Source organism: Piliocolobus tephrosceles, chromosome X, assembly GCF_002776525.5.
Source record: "Piliocolobus tephrosceles isolate RC106 chromosome X, ASM277652v3, whole genome shotgun sequence".
Lineage (NCBI taxonomy): Eukaryota > Metazoa > Chordata > Mammalia > Primates > Cercopithecidae > Piliocolobus > Piliocolobus tephrosceles.
In genome coordinates, this window is record NC_045455.1 from 5,231,237 (window position 1) to 5,254,502 (window position 23,266).

The following is a 23,266-nucleotide window of genomic DNA, read 5'->3' on the forward strand; positions in this document are numbered from 1 at the left end:
ATTGCCTCAAACATTCCTAAAGCTATGTTGTTATTCCTATAATTTACACTCACGGTGACAATCATTGAATCACATACCAGTGTCATTATTTAGCCACTTCGCTACTCCGATAGTATCTCTTAATTCAAATCATAATAGTAGCTCACATTTATTATGCATGTGGCAATACATGGCAGATTCCACTGGCAGGTATTTGCATGTATTATCTAACCAACTAGTCTTCATGACCACTTACAGGAGAGGTACACCTCGTAATCTTATTTGCAGAAAGGTGAGGTGCAGAAAGCGCCCTGGCTGGGGACAGAAAGCTCTTAAGTATCAGAGTACAGATCAACCCCCAGACTGAATTCCAGAGTTAGATCCTTGATGCTAAACCTAAGTAATGCTGCTTCTGTCATGATGCTCTTGTATCAGAAATCTGCTTTCCTCTGGCTCCATCGCTGCCCTCCCGCTGTGGATTACAGCCAAAGAGTCCCTTTCTCTCTTCCTACCAAACTCATAAAATGTTGAAGAGAGCACGGTTTCAGATTCATGTCATCCTACCTCACCCCAGTGAATGCTCGCAGCAACTCCCGGTTAATGAATGGTGCATCTTTCCATCTAGGTTACAAACGATTATAAAGTATATTTTTTCCTCTTTATTCAATTATTCTCACAACACCTATGAAAGTTGTGACTATATAGCAGACAATCAAAATAATACTTCTCAGAAATAAGAATTTGTGTTCATGAAATATTAAGCCATGCATTCACTTCATACAGAATCCTTCAGAATTTAAATGCAATTAATTTGCCACCTTTTGTCATTTTATATCTGATTTGGAAATAGGCACCTTTAATTACCTAGCAGCTGTTACCTATTAACTGAAGGCATCATAACGCACTGAATGTATCTATGTGATATTCTAACCTGCCCCGGAGGGCTGGAGTCAGCATGTGCCTGCATATTTAGCCATTTTATGTATGTATAGTAGCCACTCTACATATTTTATGTATAGTAGCCACTCTACATATTTAGCCATACGAATCTGTGATGTAGGTATGTATGTGGAGCTGGAAAACTCACCCTTTTTGTCTAAAATCCAGAAGTCATTCTTTTGTACCTTGTAGCTGCCCCAGCAAACATCTTATCTGAGCTACTTCTTCCTGCATCCTTCCCCTCCTGTGCTAAGTAAGAGGAAAGGATGAATCCACAGCTTCACATTCAGACGGCGGTATGTTCCCATCCTATTGAGCAGTTAATGAAATGGGAGTGATGCTGATGCAGCTGCCACTTCCCTCTCTGCCAGGCTTGGTGCCACTCTGGAACAGGGAAGACGCAGACAACACCATGCTGTCAACGTTTTTTCACTGGGAATGTTGCCTCCCCATTTCTTCCTTAGGACAGGCTGATGTTTTATATTTGCTCTATAACCCGAAGTATCTAATATAGGAGATATTCGTAGTGGTTAAATCTGACTCTTTTGGGGAGAGTGTGTATCTATTCTATGTCAAATACACTCCGAATTTTGAGTTGGAGAAATAGTCATCCTTGCAGAGTACTTAACATATACCACATCCAGTAATGTTCATTTAAAAAATGCATATATGGATCCAGGCCTGGTCACGTTCTTAATAGATTTGACGGATTCTAAAGGTGGCAGGGCTCTGATTTCAATTTCTGAAGTGTCAGCTTAAATCCGCTTATTGAGCATCACATTTTCTAGCTGCCAATTTGTGTAGCTGGTTGTGGGGAGGTCAGGGAGAGAGGATAAAGCTGCATCCAATAAAACGCCATCACCACCACTGTGGAAACAGTGCCAGCCCAGATGGGTCACACTCGTAAAAACAGCACTCACCAAACGCTAGTTGTGAAAATTATAACAGGCTCCTTCTATCTTTATACCCTAGATACTAGGAGACATTTTTTTTTTAAATAAGCTTACTTGATAACCAACTACTGCAGAATTTTTAACTTCTGAGGCAATCTAGTAAATACAGGGACACAGCTGGACTAAATAATCACAAACTAAGTAAATAGGCAGTCTTATTTCACTTTTTGTGTATAAAACACTTAAGGCATATATGAAATTTGTTCTTTGACCTCGGTCTACACTTTTGGGAATGGGGTACATAGGGGAGAGAAAGCTTGGTCCTAATGATTTACCTATGAACTTCTAAATGAAGAGATGTCCAGCCTACCAATGAATACATCATCCAATATGTACTGAACATCGATATATTTTAGGCATCTATTTACAGAGCTCTGAATGACAGGCAGACAGTTGATATTTCCTGTAGATTATTCAGAAGAGGTAAAGCCATCAATACTTTACAAAATTGCACCAAAATCAAAGTGACTTCAACGCTTCTGTCCTGGAAGACCAGGGGAGTGATGGCAATATCAATTGAGAATCACGGAGGAAGTTTTGGTTTGGGAAGAAGATGAGGGTGGATATATTCAGCTTTGAACACGACAACTAATAAAGGCAAGATCATCAGAAAAATTAAGACTGGAACTCAGGAAAAAGGTCTGGATACAGATTTAGCATAGTTAGAGTGGGTGAGGTGGACGCAATGGGGGAAAATGAGATCTCCCAGAGAAGATGGGTAGAAAGACAGTTAGAATCAAGAGTCTGAGATCACTAGACGAGGGAACCAACCAAGGAAGCTGGTACAAGAGTCTGAGGAGTAGGAGAAGAAAACAGAGGTATCCCAGTGTTACATTTTGATATTTTTCAATTTTCCTAATAGATTACCTACAATTTTGTGATTAAATGGGGATATAAATAAAGTATGATATTATAGTTCTGTAAATATGCTTACAAGTTCTTTGTGTGACTGGACTGAAATAGGTCCTTAGTAAACATTTGGCGTATTAAGTAGTTAATAAATAATATTGCTTTTGAAAAAAAAGGAAGAAGAATGAGGAGGGATTGATCAGGGAAAGAAGATGGAAAATCCCACAGCAGAAAAAAGTACTTCTCCTGGCCTTTGGACATTCCCTTGACAGTAGGCAGAGAGCTCCACTAGAAAGCAGGAAGAAAGAATTTCAAATGGCAAGGAAGGTAAATCAACCAATGGAGTTAACAGTTTCTCTAACTATACCACATAAATCAGTTTTGCAGGATGATGTTGTCTATAAAAACAAGGTCTCTCAACTTGGGAATCACTGAGGTAGCAGTTATTTCTTCAAAGGCTCCACTGCTTCACCCACCAAGTGGGGTGCACGTCCTACCTACTTCCAATAGCATAGGTACCTACTACATATGTGATTGAAAGGAGTAAGTCAAGTCATGTAAAGCTCGGGGAGTACCGAGCATACCAGCAAGGCACCAGATAATAACATTAGCAGTTACTTGTAATGGAAACACATTGTGGACTAATTAGTAAGAAGCAATATTTGGGAGTGGCAATTCCAATAGGGGAATTCACATTCCTTCTTAAATTTTCCCTATGTGCTTCCACTCTGATCTTTAAGTCACCTACTCACTCTATTTCTCTCTCTCTCTCCCTCAGTCTTCCCTTTTCTTTCATGTGGTGTAACTCAAATAGAGTTGAATTAACAGCCTTAAAAGAAAATTTAGGACAAGTTTCCTTTTAGAGGGAAAAAGAGTTGTTGAATACATTTTTGGATTGATGCAGCATATTAAAATGACAAATTGCACACTGAAATATCACCAACTCCCAGAAGAGAACAATAAAAACATCAAAGACACTAAATTTACACTAACAAAAATACAACATTTATAAAGCAAAAAAAAAAAAAAAATCCTGAATTACTTTTAAATGACATACTATAAACCTTAACATAAAAACACCATAGACATGTTGTCTTTGAAAAAGTATATTTGATTCTTTATACTCAGCCAGCCAATAAAAGTACTTGGAAATAAGAGATAAAATTATTCATACAAATACACAATCTGCAAGTTTAAACAATAATTTAAATGGAAACTTTTTTCTTATAGCAATTTTTTTTTACTTTCTCAATTGCATAAGCAAATGCATTTGACTATTTCAATAGCTTAAAGATAAATAAAAATATCACTACTATGAAGTGAAAACTTTTTCTTGTATGCATTTTTGAGAGAAGTAATACATATGCTAGAGACATTATACTGTCTCTAAACAGATTACTTTCATTTGCAATCCAAATTTCTTAAATTGTAAGAAATTCCTATTTTTCCCCTAGCACAGTGAGGTATATGAGTACTCACAAAGGTATTTGCAAGGTAGTTGAGAAACTCAAGGGAAGTAATACACGTATATCCGTTATTTTATACTTGGGTCAGCTCCAAGTACCAAATAAATATGCCCCATTACAGACTAAATGTTCCTTTCCCTCAAAAATCATATGTAGAAGCCCTAACCCTCAGGTGATGGTATTAGGAGTTGCAGCCTTTGGGAGGGAATTAGGTTCAATGAGTTTATGAGATGGAGTCCCATGATAAGATTAGCGCTCTTAAAAGAAAAGAAACCAGAGCTTCCTCTTCATGTGAGGACACAGCGAGAAGGTGGCTGTCAGCAAGCCAGGTACCTTGATCTAGGACTCCCCAGGCTTCAGAACTGTGAGAAATAAATGTCTGCTGCTTAAGCCACTTAGTCTATGATATTTTGATATGGCAGTCTGAGCTGAACAGACACCCTCTAGAGCCAAATATTTTAATTTTTACATTGATAATAATTGTTACATATTCAAACTCTTTCATTGAGTTCTAGTAGTCAACTATTTCTTCATCATTTGATGCTGATGATAACCTTCACTATAGTCCATCACATTTGCTTCCATTAGTAATGGAAACTATTCACTAAAAGAGATGAAATTTTATAGTTGCCTTGCTGAGGATATTTCCTTCTAATATCTTGAGAAATTTTTGTGTCATTACTGTCATAAAGTATTAACATAGCATATAGGAAAGGTGTATACAGTTTGCTGTGTACACAGAGAAAGCATGCAAAACACATTGTGTGTGTGCACATGTGTATGTTTCAGTGTGGGTGATTATTTTTGTCTGCTTCCTATTGTTCCTATCACTTTGAGGACCTTAACATGATCATCACACCATGCAAAATGTGAGACTTTTCTATCCAGTCCTTTCTCTCCTTTGCCATTCAAAAAAGAAATACACAAAAAGCAATTTCTTAAATAAAATAAAACACAACTAAAAGTTAATCATGTATTAATTCAAATAAAAAATTACTCTTTGCTTCTTTTGAATTAAAAAATCAGATCTGACTGCTTGCTTAGATTTTAGTGTCTTTATACCAATATTCATAATATAAACAAACTGTCATACATAATACGCTTATCCATTTATTACACTTAAAAATACATGTTAAGAAATCCTTGCCAGGCATTTGTGGTTACCAACAGATTTTAACCATGTAACAAATATTGACTGCCTATTGATAAGATTATATTGTATTCCACCAAAATGGTATCCATATATACATGTGAAATAATTTCTGGGAAGGCAAATTTAGCACTGATGCATTCTAGCAACTATAGGAAGTTTCAGGACAGGAAATTCTTTATGTCCTAAGAATAAGGACAAAGGAGTGGTGAGTCTATGCCAAACCATTACTGAAACTCTTGAATCATATTTGATCCTTCTTTGTAGTGCTTATTCTTTATATCTTTTTTTTTTTTTCTATTGGTCCCATTTAAAAAATACAGTATTTGCCTTGGGCCATTTTTTCTCCCATACTTGCAGGTTCCCTTCTTTGCTTTACTGTCAGGTCATCTTCCACACCCTCACTCTTAGCCAAGGGCCATGGTTCTTTCATTAACTAGTATCAAAACCAGGTGGAGAATCACCACAGGTTCACACCACAGCTCTCAGCTCTCTCTGAACACCATAGTCTCCTAGGCACCATTAAAAACCGGGCGCGGTGGCTCAAGCCTGTAATCCCAGCACTTTGGGAGGCCGAGACGGGCGGATCACAAGGTCAGGAGATCGAGACCATCCTGGCTAACACGGTGAAACCCCGTCTCTACTAAAAATACAAAAAAACTAGCCGGGCGAGGTGGCGGCGCCTGTAGTCCCAGCTACTCCGGAGGCTGAGGCAGGAGAATGGCGGGAACCCGGGAGGCGGAGCTTGCAGTGAGCTGAGATCCGGCCACTGCACTCCAGCCCGGGCAGCAGAGCAAGACTCCGTCTCAAAAAAAAAAAAAAAAAACCATCCTGGCCCCATATAAGACTGATTACATCAGCATCCTTATGAGCAGGTCCTAGACATGGAAATTAAAAAATAAAATCTTCCCAGGTGATTCTGTTATCCAGCCAGGATTGATAACAACAGCTAGAGGTGATCCCAGCTGAACCCAAGCCCTTCCAGTGGGCAGCTGACCTCATCACAGTATGCACGTGCACAGGCTTGCTCCATCACTTGTCTTCTCTTACTCTAGCGTCACCAGATTTTCCCTCTCACATGAATTATTTTTATTTTATTTAAAATTTTACTTCAAGTTCTGGGATACATGTGCAGAACGTGCAGGTTTGTTACATAGGTATACATGTGCTATGGTGGTTTGCTGCACCCATCAACCCATCATCTAGGTTTTAAGCCCCATGTACATTAGGTGTTTATCCTAATGTTCTCCCTCCCATTACCCCCTAACCCCTGACAGGCCCCGGTGTGTGATGTTCCCCTCCCTGTGTCCGTGTGTTCTCATCGTTCAACTCCCACTTATGAGTGACAATGAGTGGTGTTTGGTTTTCTCTTCCTGTATTAGTTCGCTGAGAATGATCGTTTCCAGCTTCATCCATGTCTCCGCAAAGGACATGAACTCATTCTATTTTCTGGCTGTATAGCATTCCATGGTGTTTATGTACCACATTTAATAACCAGAATCTACAAGGAACTTAAACAAATTTACAATAAAAAAAAAAACCATCAAAAAATGGATGAGGGATATGAACAGGCACTTCTCAAAAGAAGACATTTATACGGCCAACAAAGCTCATCATCACTGGTCGTTAGAGAAATGCAAATGAATTATTTTTATCAGCACATATACTTGCGTTAATTCTCCCATCATTAAAAAAAGCTCTTAATGTCTGTTCCCTCTTCATCAATCTTTCCATTTCTCACCTCTTTACAGAAACCTCCTTTAAAGAGCTCTTTATACTTTCTGTGCCCATTCCTGCTTTCCTACTCTGTCTGGAATCTAATCCATTAAAATTCTTGCTCCCAACAAGTCGTGAAAACTAATCACCTCCATACTCCTAAATGTAATGATCAGTTTTCAGGCTTCCTCCTGCTTGATCAATAAAAATTTCTCCTCCTTGAAAACTTCTTATCTTGGCTCCCAAGAAAGCACCCTCCCTCGTTTTCATCCTTTCTTCCTGGTCATTCCTTATGGTTGGACCTCATTTCACTGAATTGTTAATATTGGAATTCCTTGGGACTCAGTTCTTAGACTTCTTATCGTTTTACCTAAACTCTTTCCCTATGTCACTTTGTCCACTTTTGGGGTTTTCAGTATCATCTATATGCTCATGAGTTTTTAATTTGCACCTCCAGTCAGGATGCCACCCCATCTCATTCACAACTCCTAGGGGCACTCCTACTGTGGCTAATGGCGTTTCATTCTTCTATTTGTTGAGGCCCCAAAAGCTTGATGTTATCCTGGAATTCTCACTCCCTGTAGTAGGGAACATTTTGGCTGTCCTGATTTCACCCTCTGGAGTTACACCTGCAACTATGCAATGTGATGTGGAGAAAGGGACGTGTGGTTACTAAGGGACGTATGGTTACTAGTGAGCTGCCTCTGGAACAGGAGGTGAACCTGCATAGGAGGTTCACCTATGCAGGAGGTGAACCAGTGCCATCACATAGGCCCCTAAAGGTGCAAGAGGGAGGCAGAAGATTCAGTCAGATACAAGGATGGACAAAGAAACAGGCAAACTGAAGCGTGAGAAGGAGCACTGTCCCTGCCCTGTATCCATCACTGCTGACCTTGGAGACAGAGGAGGGGGCTCTGATCCAAGGAAGGCAGGTGGCCTCTGGAAGCTAGAATTGTTGAACCAGTGCTGATGACACCTTGTTTACATCTCACCAAAGCCCATACCTGACCAGGTAATCAGCATTTTCTGTCAGCTCTGTCCTAAAAATAAATCCTAAAATTGACTATTTCTCACCACACCCTTGCTCCACTTAGGTCCAAGCCACCATAATCTCTCACCTAGCTTGCCACTAGAAACTAGGTTGCATAGTTTCACACCTACAACATCTGCTAAGAAAGCATTAATTCAGATTGTATGACATGAATGTTTGTGGAAACGTGACTTACATAATAACTGCTTCTTGGCTTTTGAGTTAGTACTTTACTACTACGAATTTTCCTTTAACCCTAATCTAGACATAATTGTATACTGTAGGTATTTGTACAAGAAATTTTTAAACGTTTCCGATACATTAAAAGAAGTGTTTTTGAGACAGGGTCTTGCTCTGTTGCACAGATTGGAGTTCAGGTCACCATCATGACTCACTATAGCCTTAACCCCTAGGCTCAAACAATCCCTTACCACAGCTTTTTGAGTAGCTGGACATGTACCACTGTGTACAGCTCATTTTAAAAAATATTTTGTAGAGATGGGGTCTTGCTATGCTGCCCAGGCTTGTCTCTAACTCCTGGCTTCAGGAGAGTCTTCCATCTCTGCCTCCCAAAGTGTTGGGATTACAGGTGTGAGCCACCACACTGGCACCAATTAATTTTTGTGTTTTATTACTTTTAACTCAAAATAGGGCTTAAATTTCAAGACCTGCTTTCTCATTTAAGTTTATTGTAACAACTACTGTGTGTTGAACAAGAACCGATCACTTTACTCTTTCACTCAATGCTGCTGGAAGGTATGAGATGGGCAGGAGGGAGCAATGACCTTGTGGACACTGTCCCTATCTTCGATGTGCTCACAGACTCACGGAGGAGGTGGCCATTAAATGAACAGCCATAGGTGAGAAGAGAATAACAAAATGAAAGATCAGAGTGCTGCAGACAGCTTTCCAGAGAATATGACACGATGGCTGAATTTCAGTTCCTTCATGGGTAAAGTAAGTGGACCACACCAACATTTTTTAGGTACTTTCCAGCTCAAAGATTCACTGCTACTGTTATTGCAATTTAAGACAAAAAAAAAAAAAAAAAATCAGAAATTCTCAGAGTATTCCAGTTTAACTAGAAAAAGCCCACACAAAACCATGAAAAGAATGACTTGAGTCTTCTTACTCTGTATAACTATTATTCTATATAATGTGCTATAGGTTTTCTTAGCTAATAGATCCACAATCCCCATTTGAAAGCCTTCAAAGCACATATGTTATTGAATTTATTATTTTTCCAAACTGAACAGGTTATAAACCATGACTAGGTCAGTGAAAGTTTTGCCACTAAATGATCTATCAAAATAATGGCTTCAGAGCTTTTTGGATTTCAAATTGTGAATAATGAATTGTGAAGAATGCTCAGTTTAGATTCATTCAAACACTGATTTTCATTCAAACAAAAACAACTACAACAATTACATCCAGAGCTGCAACATTTCTCTCACATTTGAACTTGGGCAAGCGGGTTGTATATAGGAAAACAGAAAAATTCACATACAAGAGTATATAAAAAGTGAAAAATTTAACAGTCTTGTGAAGACAATTGAGATCTGCATTGAGTAATCTTAGTAAAACGTGATACCATAAGCCAAACAACTTTAAGGGAGAAAGAAATTGATTCCTGAGAGTCAGGGGAAGTCACATCACTGCCGCATCTATCAAAGCATGAGCTAAGGATTAACAAATTCCACAGCCCCAAATCATCATCAGGAAAAACAATTCACTGAAATTCCTGCACTCTGGGAGGCTGAGGCTGGAGGACTGCTCCAGCCCTGGAGTTTGAGACCAGCCTGGTCAACATAGTGGGACCCTGTCTCTAAAAATTTTCTAAATAGAAAACCAATTCATTGATAAAAAGTTTCCCTAACAATTTGAACTGAACAATTTGAAAGGAACTCGCTTGCTCTTCTGATAGGTAATTCTTAAAAAAACAAAACAAAAAACAAAAAACAAAAAACAAACAAAAAACACTTTCACCACAATTTTTACATTTTTTTATCTTACTGGGTGGCAGGACTTTTAATGATGTTCTTTGCAAACCGCATTTTTTTTTTCTTGAATAATTTAAACAGTTAAAAGATAGTAGCCTCCAATATTTAAAAGGACTTTTCTGCCCCGTCTCTCCATCAAAAAAACAACAAACCAACAAAAATCAATCATTAAAAAATCACATCAGAAAGCGGGTCCTTCTTTCTTATCATGTACCTTCTTTGTCATTGTGGTGGATAATCGCGTCCTGTATCATGTCCGCCAGGTCGAAGTGAACTTTTGGATTCTTCGCATGCTTCAGCCTTTTCAGGAACCCTTCCTGCTTCTGAAAAGCCTTCTCGCGCTCATAGTAGGCTTTGATTTGCTCACAGCGCATGCGCTTCACCAGACGCTGCCGTTGGCCAAGGGGAAGGGACTCTAGCAAGCACTGGTCGATTTCCATCTCATGGGATCGAAAAACGTTACATAGCTGAAAGCAACCTGGAAGAAATGCAAGGGGAGCGTCACCAGACCTATTATAACCACTATACGTGTGCACCACAGCACGTTTGCTTTTATATTGCCCATTGCACAGGTCATAAACGGAACAATTCTCCCTGCACTTGATATTGCAAATCCAAAGCCCTTCTTATAGATTGGGGGAAAGCCGCTTGTGTGTTTCTCAAGATTCCGTGGTAATAAAACAAATGGCAGAATTAGACATGCATATGTAGTTAAGCTCAACTCAATTACTAACCATCCATCCCCTTCCTGTTTCTTTCAATACATAGCCAAAGCCTCCAGATTTCACCACTGTGTCAGGCTCCTTCTGTCTAATTGAATAATACTAACTAATTTTGCACGTTAAATGTGGGCATAAAATCATTCCAACTTTTTCAGAACAACCTAATAGAATTGCTTTTGCATATTATGATAACTAATCAAGATGCTGTTAATTTAATGTAATAGAATATATATGCTGCCAAGTATAATGGCTCAAGCCTGTAATCTCAGTGCTTTGAGAGGTTGAGACGGGAGGATCACTTGAAGCCAGGAGTTAAAGACTTGCCTGGGCAACATAGGAAGATCCTGTCTGTCCAAAAAAAAGAGAGAAACTTTTAAGTTAGCTAGGCATGGTGGCATGTGGCTATAGTGCCAACTACTTGGAGGCTGAGGTGGGGGATCGCATAAGCTCAGGATCTTAAGGTTGCAGTGAGCTAGGATTACACCACTGCATTCCAGTCTGGGTGATAGAATGGGGAAAAAAGGAGAATATATGCTATCAACTCTTCATATGACACAGTAGACATTTTTCACCAATTTATTGCTAAATTCTTTCTCTCATAATCAGTGACATTCACTTCCAAGAAACCTGTGGTTAAGTATAAAGACTGAGGGTTGGCACAGAGATATTTCTCAAAATTGTGGAGAGAATTTTGGCTGCTACAGTTCTTGTTTTATTTATATAGTGATTAACAAACTGAATTCCCATTTCTGAAACTTAAAATATCCCGTTTGTTTCAAAAGTCTATTTCCTATAAACACCAGTCAAAGCACCTGTAATGGAATTGTACAAACACTTATATTTACCACTAGGTTAAAATTTTACTATTGGCAGAAAATCAATGTTAAAGCATTAAATATTCTAGAAGCTGGCTTGCAAACACAGATTCAGATGTGTTTATATATTCTTAAGCTATTTATGATATAAGGTCCCAAGGAGGTTAAAGTAACTATGCATGAACAAAATGTGGTTGATCATATGCCATATCTGAGAAGATTATATACTAAGGGTATAGTTCATCTTTGGAAAGATGCCCTGGTCCTTTGAAGGAACAAGTCATGACAACACTATTTCCACTTCTGTTTCTTGTGACACTTTGCAAGTCTTTATTCGCACAGCCCCCAGGTGCACCAGCATAACCATCCCTGTTTAGCATATAAAGAAAACCAAGTTGAGAGAGGCTGTGACTTGTCTAAGATTAAAGAGACAATTAGGCAAACAGAATAAAAAATGCTCCATAGAGAAGAAACAAACCAAAGCTCCGTGATTCTCTAATGCCAGGTATTGAATATTTAAGTACTTTTACATATGATATAGGAAGATAAAGAAGCCGTGTTGGGGGATTTTGTGTTCATTTATTTGCATTTGACAAAAGCTATACATTTTAGTATCATGTTTTCATAAGACTGTTCATAAGTATTCGTAAAAGTGATGTGGGAAATATTAACTAGCTATACAGAAAATGTTCCCTTTCCAGTGACCTAAACGCAAATAGACAACAGCGGTTCTGAAATGATGACAAATTGCTCTGGAGTACACTTATTTGATAAAAGCTATGATCACTGCCAGAGACAGACTGTATGAGAAAGCTCATAGATAAAGAACCGTAAATGTCTTCTGCTTTCACATCTGTGTAGAAAACTGCACAGGGCTTGACTGATTGACTTTGATGCTTGTGCCACTTTGACTTCTGTGACTTTCCTGGCTTGTCATTTGGTGCCCAGGGGATCAACAGGGCCACAAAAAAAAAAAAAGCCTGAAGAATTAAAACAAATAACATCGCAGAGTGCCATGTGTTGATTAGCCAGCAGCTGATGGCTGAGGATAATCTAATAAACACCGCAGCAGTCCTCTAGTTTGTGACTCTCAAGAAGGGTCTCTTGGTGATATTTCAATTAACTTTTAAGGATTCCATGGTGACAGATCATGATTCATTGAGTTATCCCTGACAGGCTGTCAACAGGGAATGTAGAAGGGGGCTCTTAAATTAATTTTCTTATTTTCCTTTTTGATTTGGAAAACTCAAAGGCCACGATTGTTAAATTTCAAATCAATTCATGTCTTAAATCTTGATTTTTAATGTATTTTTGTTAAATAATTCCCCATGTTTTGATCTAAAACATTAGTTTATAAATTGATTCTTTTGTAATCTGAAAATTTATTGGGCATTTTGACTTTGTTTCAATCTAAGTACAAGTGGGTCAGCTGTGTCATGTATGTATATGTCTATGAATCGTAAGATATACAATATGACCAGTTGATCTAAAAAAAAATAAAGAAAAAACCTACAAGATAACACAGGGATTCAGGGGATCATGGTGGACAGGAGGCAGGGCTGGACTGCAGCTCTGGACAGCGCAGCATGTGAAGGCTTGCACTGTGAATTTTAGCTCCAGATTGACTTCAAGAAGAAACCAGCAATCCCGAGAGGACCCACAGATCCTCTGAAAGAAGTGGACTGCTCCTGCAGGACCTGGGAGACACCTCAGATACTGTGAGTGCCCCAACTGCAGAAGTGGGAAAGAGAGGCCCTCCTCTCCCGAACACACACCCCCACTGGAGAAGCTGAAGTTCTGTCTGTGGGAGAAGTTTTGAACTTTACCTGGAGCTGAGTCAAGTTACAGAGCCGAGCAAAATACGTGGGTAGAGGAAGCAGCAGAAAAGGCCCTGGGAGCTCACTGGGTCCCCAAGCAGCCCGTTCCTGCCTGGCACCACAGGGATCCATTGGGACGGGGGCCAGAGACAGAAGGAATTCTCTAGCTGAACTTTCTAACATTTTGAACAGGATGAGAAGCATCCTAGCCAGGGAGGTTGTGAATCAGGCATGCAGACTCCACAGACGGTGAAAGAACTAAAGCCCTTTTCACTAAAGCCCTTTTCTCTCGTAGCTGGAAGTTGGATAGCCTCGGGCAAGTTTTCAAACCCATCTTGCCCTCCACCTGGGAACAGACTCAGGGATGTTGGTTTGGGGGGCACAGTGGGAGTGAGATCAACCCTTAGGTTTGCCTGGCCCGTGACTGCCAGCTTTCCCCTACTTCCCTGACAACCTGCATGACTCAACAGAGGTAGTCATAATCCTCCTAGGTGCACAACTCCAGTGACCTGGGAATCCCACCACCATCCCCACAGCAGCCACAGCAAGACCCACCCAAGGAGAGTCTGAGCTCAGTCACACCCAGCCCTGCTCCCACCTCATGGTCCTTCCCGATCCACCCTGGTAGTGGAAAACAAAGGGCATTAATCTTGGGAGTTCTAGGGTTCCACCCACTGCCAGTCCCTCTCCAGACTACTACAGCTGATGTTTTCTGGGAAGTGCCACCTCCTGGAGGAGGCCAACCAGCACAAAAATAGAACATTAAACCACCAAAGCTAAGGACACTTAGGGAGTCCATTGCAGCCTTCACCACTTCCACCAGAACGGGTACTGGTATCCATGGCTGAGAGACATATAGATGGTTCATGTCACAGGACCCTGTGCAGACAACCCCCAGTACCAGCCTGGAGCTGGGTAGACTCACTGGATGGCTAGACCCAGAAGAGAGACAACCATCACTGCAGTTTGGCTCACAGGAAGTCACATTCACAGGAAAACGGGGAGAGTACTACATCAAAGGAACACCCCATAAGACAGAAGAATCTGAACAACAGCCTTCAGTCCTAGACCTTCCCTCTGACAGAGGCTACCCAAATGAGAAGGAACCAGAAAACCAACTCTGGTAATATGACAAAACAAGGCTCTTCAACATCCCAAAAAAAATCACATTAGTTCACCAGCAATGGATCCAAACCAAGAAGAAATCTCTGGTTTACCTGAAAAAGAAATCAGAAGGTTAGTTATTAAGCTAATCAGGGAGGGACCAGAGAAAGCCAAAGCCCAATGCAAGGAAATCCAAAAACTGATATGAGAAGTGAAAGGAGATATTCATGAAAATAGATAGCTTAAAGAAAAGACAATCAAAAATTTAGGAAATGTTGGACACGCTTTTAGAAATGCAAAATGCTCAGGAAAGTCTCAGCAATAGAAGTGAACAAGTAAAAGAAAGAAGTTCAGAGCTTGAAGACAAAGTCTTAAAATTAACCCAGTCCAAAAAAGACAAAGAAAACAGAATAAGAAAATACGAACAAAAGCCTCCAAGAAGTCTGGGATTATGTTAAATGACCAAACCTAAGAATAATCAGTATACCTGAGGAAGAAGAAAATTCTGAAAGTGTGAAAAACATATCTGGGGGAATAATCGAGGAAAATTTCCCCAACCTTGAGAGAGACCTAGACATCTAAACAGAAGAAGCACAAAGAACACCTGGGAAATTCATCATAAAAAAGATCTTCGCCTAGGCACATTGTCATCAGGTTATCTAAAGTTAAGATGAAGTAAAGAATCTTAAGAGCTCTGAGACAGAAGCACCAGGTAACCTGCGAAGGAAAACCTATCAGATTAACAGCAGGTTTCTCAGCCACAAGGGATTGAGGACCTATCTTCAGCCTCCTCAAACAAAACAATTATCAGCCCATAATTTTGTATCCAGAGAAACTAAGTATCATATAGGAAGGAAGGATACAGTTGTTTTCAGACAAATGCTGAGAGAATTTGCCATTACCAAACCACCACTATAAGAACTGCTAAAAGGAGCTTTAAATCATGGAAACACATCAAAACGGGACCTCTTTAAAGCATAAAGCACACAGGATCTATAAAACAAAAATGCAACTTAAAAAGCAAAAACAAAAAACAAAACCAAAGTACACAAGCAACAACGACTATGATGAAAGCAACGGTACCTCATATTTCAGTACTAACACTGAATGTAAATGGCCTAATTGCTCCACTTAAAAGACACAGAACTACAGAATGGATAAGTCACCAACCAACTATCTGCTGCCTTCAAGAGACTCACCTAACACATAAGGACTCACATCAACTTAAAGTAAAGGGGTGGAAAAAGGCATTTCATGCAAATGGACACCAAAAGGAAGCAGGGGTAGCTATTCTTATATCAAAAAAACAAAAACAAAAACAAAAAAACAAAAAACCACCAAACTTTAAAGCAGCAGCAGTTAAAAGAAACAAAGAGAGACATTATATAATGGTAAAAGACCTTGTCCAACAAGAAAATACCACAATCTTATACATATATGTACCTAACACTGGAGTTTCTAAATTTATAAAATAATTACTTATAGACCTAAGAAATAAGATAGACAGCAACACAATAATAGTAGGGGACTTCAGTACTCCACTGACAGCACTAGACAGGTCATCACGACAGAAAGTCAACAAAGAAACAATGGATTTAAACTATACCTTGGAACAAATGGACTTCTGACAGCTAAAGACTGGTCAACAGACACCCTTCCTCCTGGTGGTCACTCAAAATCCCCCTTTACTAAGGCAAATGTCCCCTGAAAAACACTTCAATTCCTATTGCTAGCTTCATTTTTCTCCTTGGTATTTATCACTCTTATACTACAATAGCTATCTATCTAATTATTTATTTATTTTAGAGATGGGGTCTTGCTCTATTGCCCAGGCTACAGTGCAGTGGCCTAATCAAAGCTCACTGCAGCCTCGAACTCCTGGCCTCAAGCAATTCTCCCACTTGAGCCTCCCAAGTAGCTGGGACTGCAGGCATTTACCACCACACTCGGCTCTCCTGCAATATCAGTTACTATGCTTCAACTGTATATTATACTAATATCTATACTAATTGATTTCCTAAAATACAATACTATATATTTTCCTATTGCTCTGTAAGCCCCATAAAGGCAGGAACTCAGGATGTTTCATCCCCTGCTTACTTTCAGCATCCAGAACAGGAGGTAGTCAATAGTTTTGTTGTTGTTGCTGCTGAATGAAATTGCAGAACAGACAATTACATTGATGGCAGAAACATCACACTCTTTATTAGGACCTAATCCAGCACTTAACACATGGCAGGCAAATGCTTAGTCCTGCTCTTACAGAAATGCAAGGTGACACTGTGCTCTCATGTAACTGCTCTTCCTTACAGAATTATCTGGCCCGAGGCAGTGTCACCAAGCTCATCTTTGTATTGGATTTCTTTATCTCCAGTGTTACACTTTTTTAGGAGGGCAAGGGAGGTGGCAGGGATCCTACATATATGGTTATCCTGCAATTCGAGATAAAAGTTTACAGCCAGAAGCCCCAGCTCAGTGAATGTGTAGGACTCAACTCGAAAGCCAGCAAATATCTGACATCTAGTTATATATTTATGCACACAGTTTCCCCACACCTTGGCTTGGAGGACCCTATGCTCTGTGTCATGATGTCAAGACATTATGTTATAACTAACTAGAAATATAAAGAGTAAAGTGAAGAGGAAAATGAACAAAAAAAATGCGTAAAATTATTCTGCTGTACAACTACCAGAAATGCCCCATGTCATCTAGAATAAAAATCTTCCTGTGGCCATGGTACACTCAGTGTTCAAGATTTTTAAGCAAATCTCTCTGTGATTGCTAAAGAGGCAAAACGTTACTAAGAGCACAGAAAATTTGATCTAAGTGCATTTATAAAAACTTGCAGACAAATTTGCAGGAAACATTCTTTTTCAAGAATTCATAGATGATTTATGATATTAACTGTGTCTTAGGCCATAAAGCAAAGCAAATCTCAATAAATTCTGAGGAACCAAAATTACACAGGCGTTTTCTTAACATAATTGAAAAGGGAATATCAACTACAGAAATGAAACCATACCTCCCCATATGTTCAGAAACTTATAAAGCCAATTCTACATAAAGCATGGTTCAGAGAAAAAAAAATCACAGAAATAATAAATTTTTAGAATTAACCATTGATGAAAGGAAATCCATCACAATTTTGTGGATAAAACTAAAGCAATTCATAGAAATAAATTCATAACTTTAAATACATTTTAGAAAAGAATATAGTTTTAAAGTCAATAAGCAAAGTATCTGGCACATGAATTTAGAAAACACACACACACACACAAACACACAAAGTTGAAACAAAAAAAGAAAGAATAAAACAAAATTAGGCTATTAATTAACAGAAATGAAACAAGAAAAGAGCAAAGGTGAAGAAAGACGTGAGAAACTGACAATTTCTAGAACAATATAACTTAAAAAAAGTGACTCAAGAAGAAGTGGAAAATGAACCAATTTACACAATCATTGTATAAATTGAATCAGATTTTAAAAATCTGTAGACCAGAAATAAAAACAAACAAACAAAATGACCCAAATGATTTAACCTGTCTTTAAGGAAGAGATAACCTGCATTTTCACCCAGTTCTTCCATACAATAGAAAAAGAAGAAAATTACCTCAATTCATTTCTGAGACAAGCATAAGCTTGATACCAAAATGAGGCCATCCGAAAAAGGAAAATTACAGGTCAATCTCTTGTATAAATACATGCAAATAGCCTACATGCATACACATTAGCAAAATGAACCCATGAATGTATAGTTTGTCAGCAGAATGAAAGGAGCGGCTTATTTTAAAACATTAAATTCTGTTTAAAATTTAGAAAAAGAAGGCCCTTTATTGCTGCTTTTATTCTACCTCAAAATGAAGGTCTTAGCATAGAAAAAAAACAGAAAAATAAATAAGGAGCATAAAATGTGGGTAGACAGAAGGAAAAAATAATCAGTTATTATTGTAAACACTGTTATCTACATAGAAAAACCAACACACCCTGAATCAGCTATTAGGAGTGATAGTCCAGAACTTTGCTGAATGCAAGTCAAAATACACACAGAAGAAAGCTACATTTTCAAACCTAACAAAAGATGCTCCACCTATTAACATATAGCAAAATGTAAAAAGATAAAAAACATCATTGATTAAGTTTACAAATTGTCATTACAGTTAAAAAGCAAACTGGAAATATTTAGTAAAATGTAGAATCATCTTTCCTACAACCCAGATATATATTTCTTCCACCTCTCAAAATACGCTGCAAATAAAATTAAACAAACACAAAATAATATAGCATGCATTAAAAAAACTACAGGTAACAAAAATAAACCTTTCAAATAACTTCTCCTCTATTTTTGGAGGATATAAATCTATTAAGCCACCTTCCCTTCTCTCTTCGATATTTCCTAACTGTGGCTTTGGCAGAGGAATAGACACTTAGACCAATGGAAGAGAACACAGAACAAAGCACAAACTCTACACAAACAGCCACCTGACTGGTGACAGAGGTCCAAAGAGTAGCCAATGGAAGCAGCATCTTCAGATTATGATTAAAATGAAAATATTACAGCTTTTGAGAAAAATAGTTTGGCAATTTCTTTAGCTACATTATGTAGTAACAGCTCTAGATGAAATTACGTGGTTCATTAAGATCATTCAAGATGATATTCAACACAGGAGGCCTGGAAGCTTCAGCTGCAAGCAGGCGTGTGTGCCTTCTTAGGTGAGCCTGTTAGAGGGATGTGTGGTGGACACTGGCAGCCTGCTATCTGGTGCTGAGTCAGCTGTCTCCATGGAGCATCAGGGAAGCAGGACATTTACGATGGAGTACCTGCTTTTACTAACTGCTTTTTCTTTAATTTTTGTACTAGGTTTTATTGGTTATTATTCACCCTTTATGAGTAGAACTCAAAAAGCTGAGAATGAAGTGGATTCTGGTGAAAGTTTCAATCTATCATGGGCATGAATGGAAATAAACTGCTTATTGCCCTACTCTTTTTCAAAAGGAAAATGAATCAACAGAAGGAAATAAAATAATTGTTGGAATATTTTCTATAAAAGAAAATAAAATTGACTTTATCATTTGTGAGTAAGCATATATATTTATTTATCTGATGTGGATGAATTATATTTCAATCACTTCTCCTTATATTTTCAATTTAGGAGATGCTTTATATCAAAGACCTCTTCAGATGTTTAGAACATGGAAGGGGGTGCTACTGATGCCCTGCCCAATTCCCTTAACCCATCCTCCACTGACCTGGTATATTAGTCTATTTTCATGTTCCTGATAAAGACATACACAAGACTGAAAAGAAAAAGAGGTTTAATTGGACTCACAGTTCCTTATGGTTGGGGAGGTCTCAGAATCATGGCAGGAGGCGAAAGGTACTTCTTAACAAGGCAGTGGCAAGAGAAAATGAGGAAGATGCAAAAACGGAAACCCCTGATAAAACCATCAGATCTCCTGAGATTAATCACTACCACGAGAATAGTATGGGGGAAACTGCTCCCATGATTCAAATTATCTCCAACTGGGTGCCTCCCACAACATGTGGGAGTTATGGGAGAACAACTCAAGATGAAATTTGGTGGGGACAGAGCCAAATCATATCATTCTGCCCCTAGCCCCTCCAAATCTCATGTCCTCACATTTCAAAACAAATCATGCCTTCCCAACAATCCCCCAAAGTCTTAACTCATTTCAGCATTAACTCAAAGGTCCATAGTCCAAAGTCTCATCTGAGACAAGGCAAGTCCCTTCTGCCTATGAGCCTGTAAAATCAAAAGCAAGCTAGTTACTTCCTAGATACAATGCTGGTACAGGTATTGGGTAAATACAGCCATTCCAAATGAGAGAAATTGGCCAAAACAAAGGGGTTACAGCACCCATGCAAGTCTAAAATCCAGCGGGGCAGTCACATTTTAGAGCTCCAAAATGATCTCCTTTGACTCCAGGTCTCACATCCAGGTCACACTGATGCAAGAGGTAGGTTCCCATAGTCTTGGGCAGCTCCACCCCTGTGGCTTTGCAGGGTATAGCCCCCCTCCTGGCTGCTTTCATGGGCTGGCATTGAGTGTCTGCGGTTTTTCCAGGTGTGTGGTGCAAGCTGTCAGTGGATCTACCATTCTGGGGTCTGGAAGATGGTGGCCGTCTTCTCACAGCTCCACTAGGCAATGCCCCAGTGGAGGCTGTGACCCCACATTTCCCTTCCACACTGCCCTAGCAGAGGTTCTCCATGAGGACCCCGCCCCTGTTGCAGACTTTCCATACACCTTCTGAAATACAGGCATCCAGGCATTTCCATACACCTTCTGAAATACAGGTGGAGGTTGCCAAACCCCAATTTTTGACTTCTCTGTACCCACAGGCTCAACACCATGTGGAAACTGCCAAGGTTTGTGGCTTGCATCCCCTGAAACCATGAGCCCAGTTGGACTTTGGCCCCTTTTAGCAATAGCTAGAGTGCCTAGACAAGACACCAAGTCCCTAGGCTGCACACAACATGGGGACCCTGGGCCTGGCCCATGAAACCATTGTTTTCTCCTATGCTTCTGGGTCTGTGAGGAGAGCGGTTACCATAAAGACCTATGACATGCCCTGGAGACATTTTCTCCATTGTCTTGGGGATTAACATTCGGCTCCTTGTTACTTATACAAATTTCTGCAGGCAACTTGAATTTCTCCTCAGAAAATGGGTTTTTCTTTTGTACTGCATCATCAGGCTGCACATTTCCTGAACTTTTATGCTCTGTTTCCCTTTTAAAATGGAATGCTTTTAATAGCACCCAAATCACCTCTTAAATGCTTTGCTGCTTAGAAATTTCTTCTACCACATACCCTAAATCATCTCTCTCAAGTTCAAAGTTCCACAATTCTCTAGGGTAGGGGCAAAATGCCACCAGTCTCTTTGCTAAAATGAAGCAAGAGTCACCTTTGCTTCAGGTCCCAACAGGTTCTTCATCTCCATCTGAGACCACCTCAGCCTGGACCTTATTGTTCATATCACTATCAGCATTTTTGTCAAAGCCAATCAACAAGTCTCTAGGAAGTTCCAAACTTCCCCACATCTTCCTGCCTTCTTCTGAGCCCTCCAAACTGTTCAAACCTCTGCCTGTTATGCAGTTCCAAAGTTGCTTCCACATTTTTGGGTATGTTTTCAGCAACACCCCACTCTACTGATACCAGTTTACTGTATGAGTCAGTTTTCATGCTGCTGATAAACACACATCCGAGACTGGGAAGGAAAAGAGGTTTAACTGGACATACAATTCCACATGGCTGAGGAGGCCTCAGAATCATGGCGGGAGGCGAAAGGCACTTCTTACATGGCAGCGGAAGAGAAGATGAGGAAGATGCAAAAACAGAAACCCCTGATAAAACCATCAGATCTTGTGAGACTTATTCACTACCACGAGAATAATATGGGGGAGACCGCCCCCATGATTCAAATTATCTCCCACTGGGTCCCTCCCACAACATGTGGGAATTATGGGAATACAATTCAAGATGAGAATTGGGTGGGAACACAGAGTCAAACCATATCACCTCGGTACTGGCTGGAAGGATTCACAGCTGTCCTCTCCTCTAGACAATTGCCCTGTCAGCCTCAGCCTCCCAGGGAGTGGAAGATCCTAACCCCATCCCATAACCCATAGTTACTGAGAGACCTACCCAAGGATACAAAACATGTCCCCTTGACTCAATCAGAGACACTCCATGCTGTGATTTGCACCCTAAAGCAAAGTGGATTCGAATGATAATAGACTCTGCCAAAGACTACATAGTTTTTCTACTCTTTTCTGTTCTATGCCCTGCTTCTTTCACTCCCTTATGGGTTTTCTCTGTTGAGCCGTCTCAATACACAGGAATGTGCACCTGACTTCTCATACTCTGCTTCTAAGGGACATAGTCTATATAAGATTATACATATGTACACTTTGGGCGGCCGAGACGAGCGGATCACGAGGTCAGGAGATCGAGACCATCCTGGCTAACATGGTGAAACCCCATCTCTACTAAAAATACAAAAATTAGCTGGGCGCGGTGGTGCACCTGTAGTCCCAGGTACATGGGAGGCTGAGGCAGGAGAATGGCATGAACCCAGGAGGCAGAGCTTGCAGTGAGTGGAGATCGCACCACTGCACTCCAGCCTGGGTGACAGAGCAAGACTCCGTCTCAAAAAAAAAAAAAAAAAAGAATATACTTATGTACATTTATATATATATATTATATATATAGGCGTGTGTGTGCATATAAGCATATATATATATCCTCTTTCATTTTTTATAACATTCATCTTTTACACTGGGGGAAGAATATATTTTAATACATACAAATGTTATCAAAGATTGAACATACTTAGTAATACCAGTTTTCAAAACTGAAAAAAATAACAAAAGCACAAAGATACATGCAAAAAAATAAAATTGGACTTATTTTACATTATATACAAAATTAATTCAAAATGGATCAAAGACCTAAAATTGTAAAACTCTTAGAAAAAAAACACAAGGAAAAAATTTGTATGACATTTATGACGTTGGACTTGGCAATGAATTCTAGATATGACACCAAAAGCACAGACAGAAAAAGCAAAAATAGACAAATGAGAATACGCCAAACTTAAAAACTTCTGTGCATAAAAGAACATAAACATCACAGTGAAAAGACAACTTACAGAATGGGAGAAAATATTTACCAATATATACCTAATAGGAGATTAATATCTGGAATAC

The 23,266-nt window shown here is 39.4% G+C and overlaps 1 protein-coding gene across 2 annotated transcripts in view; it reads right to left on the reverse strand.

Moving 5' to 3' along the window:
* MYO16 (myosin XVI) overlaps positions 1-23,266 on the reverse strand; it is a 626,143-nt gene that overhangs the window by 546,850 nt on the left and 56,027 nt on the right. For both annotated transcript variants that reach the window (XM_023217640.2, XM_023217641.2), the window contains exon 2: positions 10,297-10,560. In XM_023217640.2, coding sequence (XP_023073408.1) covers positions 10,297-10,560 — 264 coding nt within the window. The remainder of the gene's footprint in view (positions 1-10,296; positions 10,561-23,266) is intronic.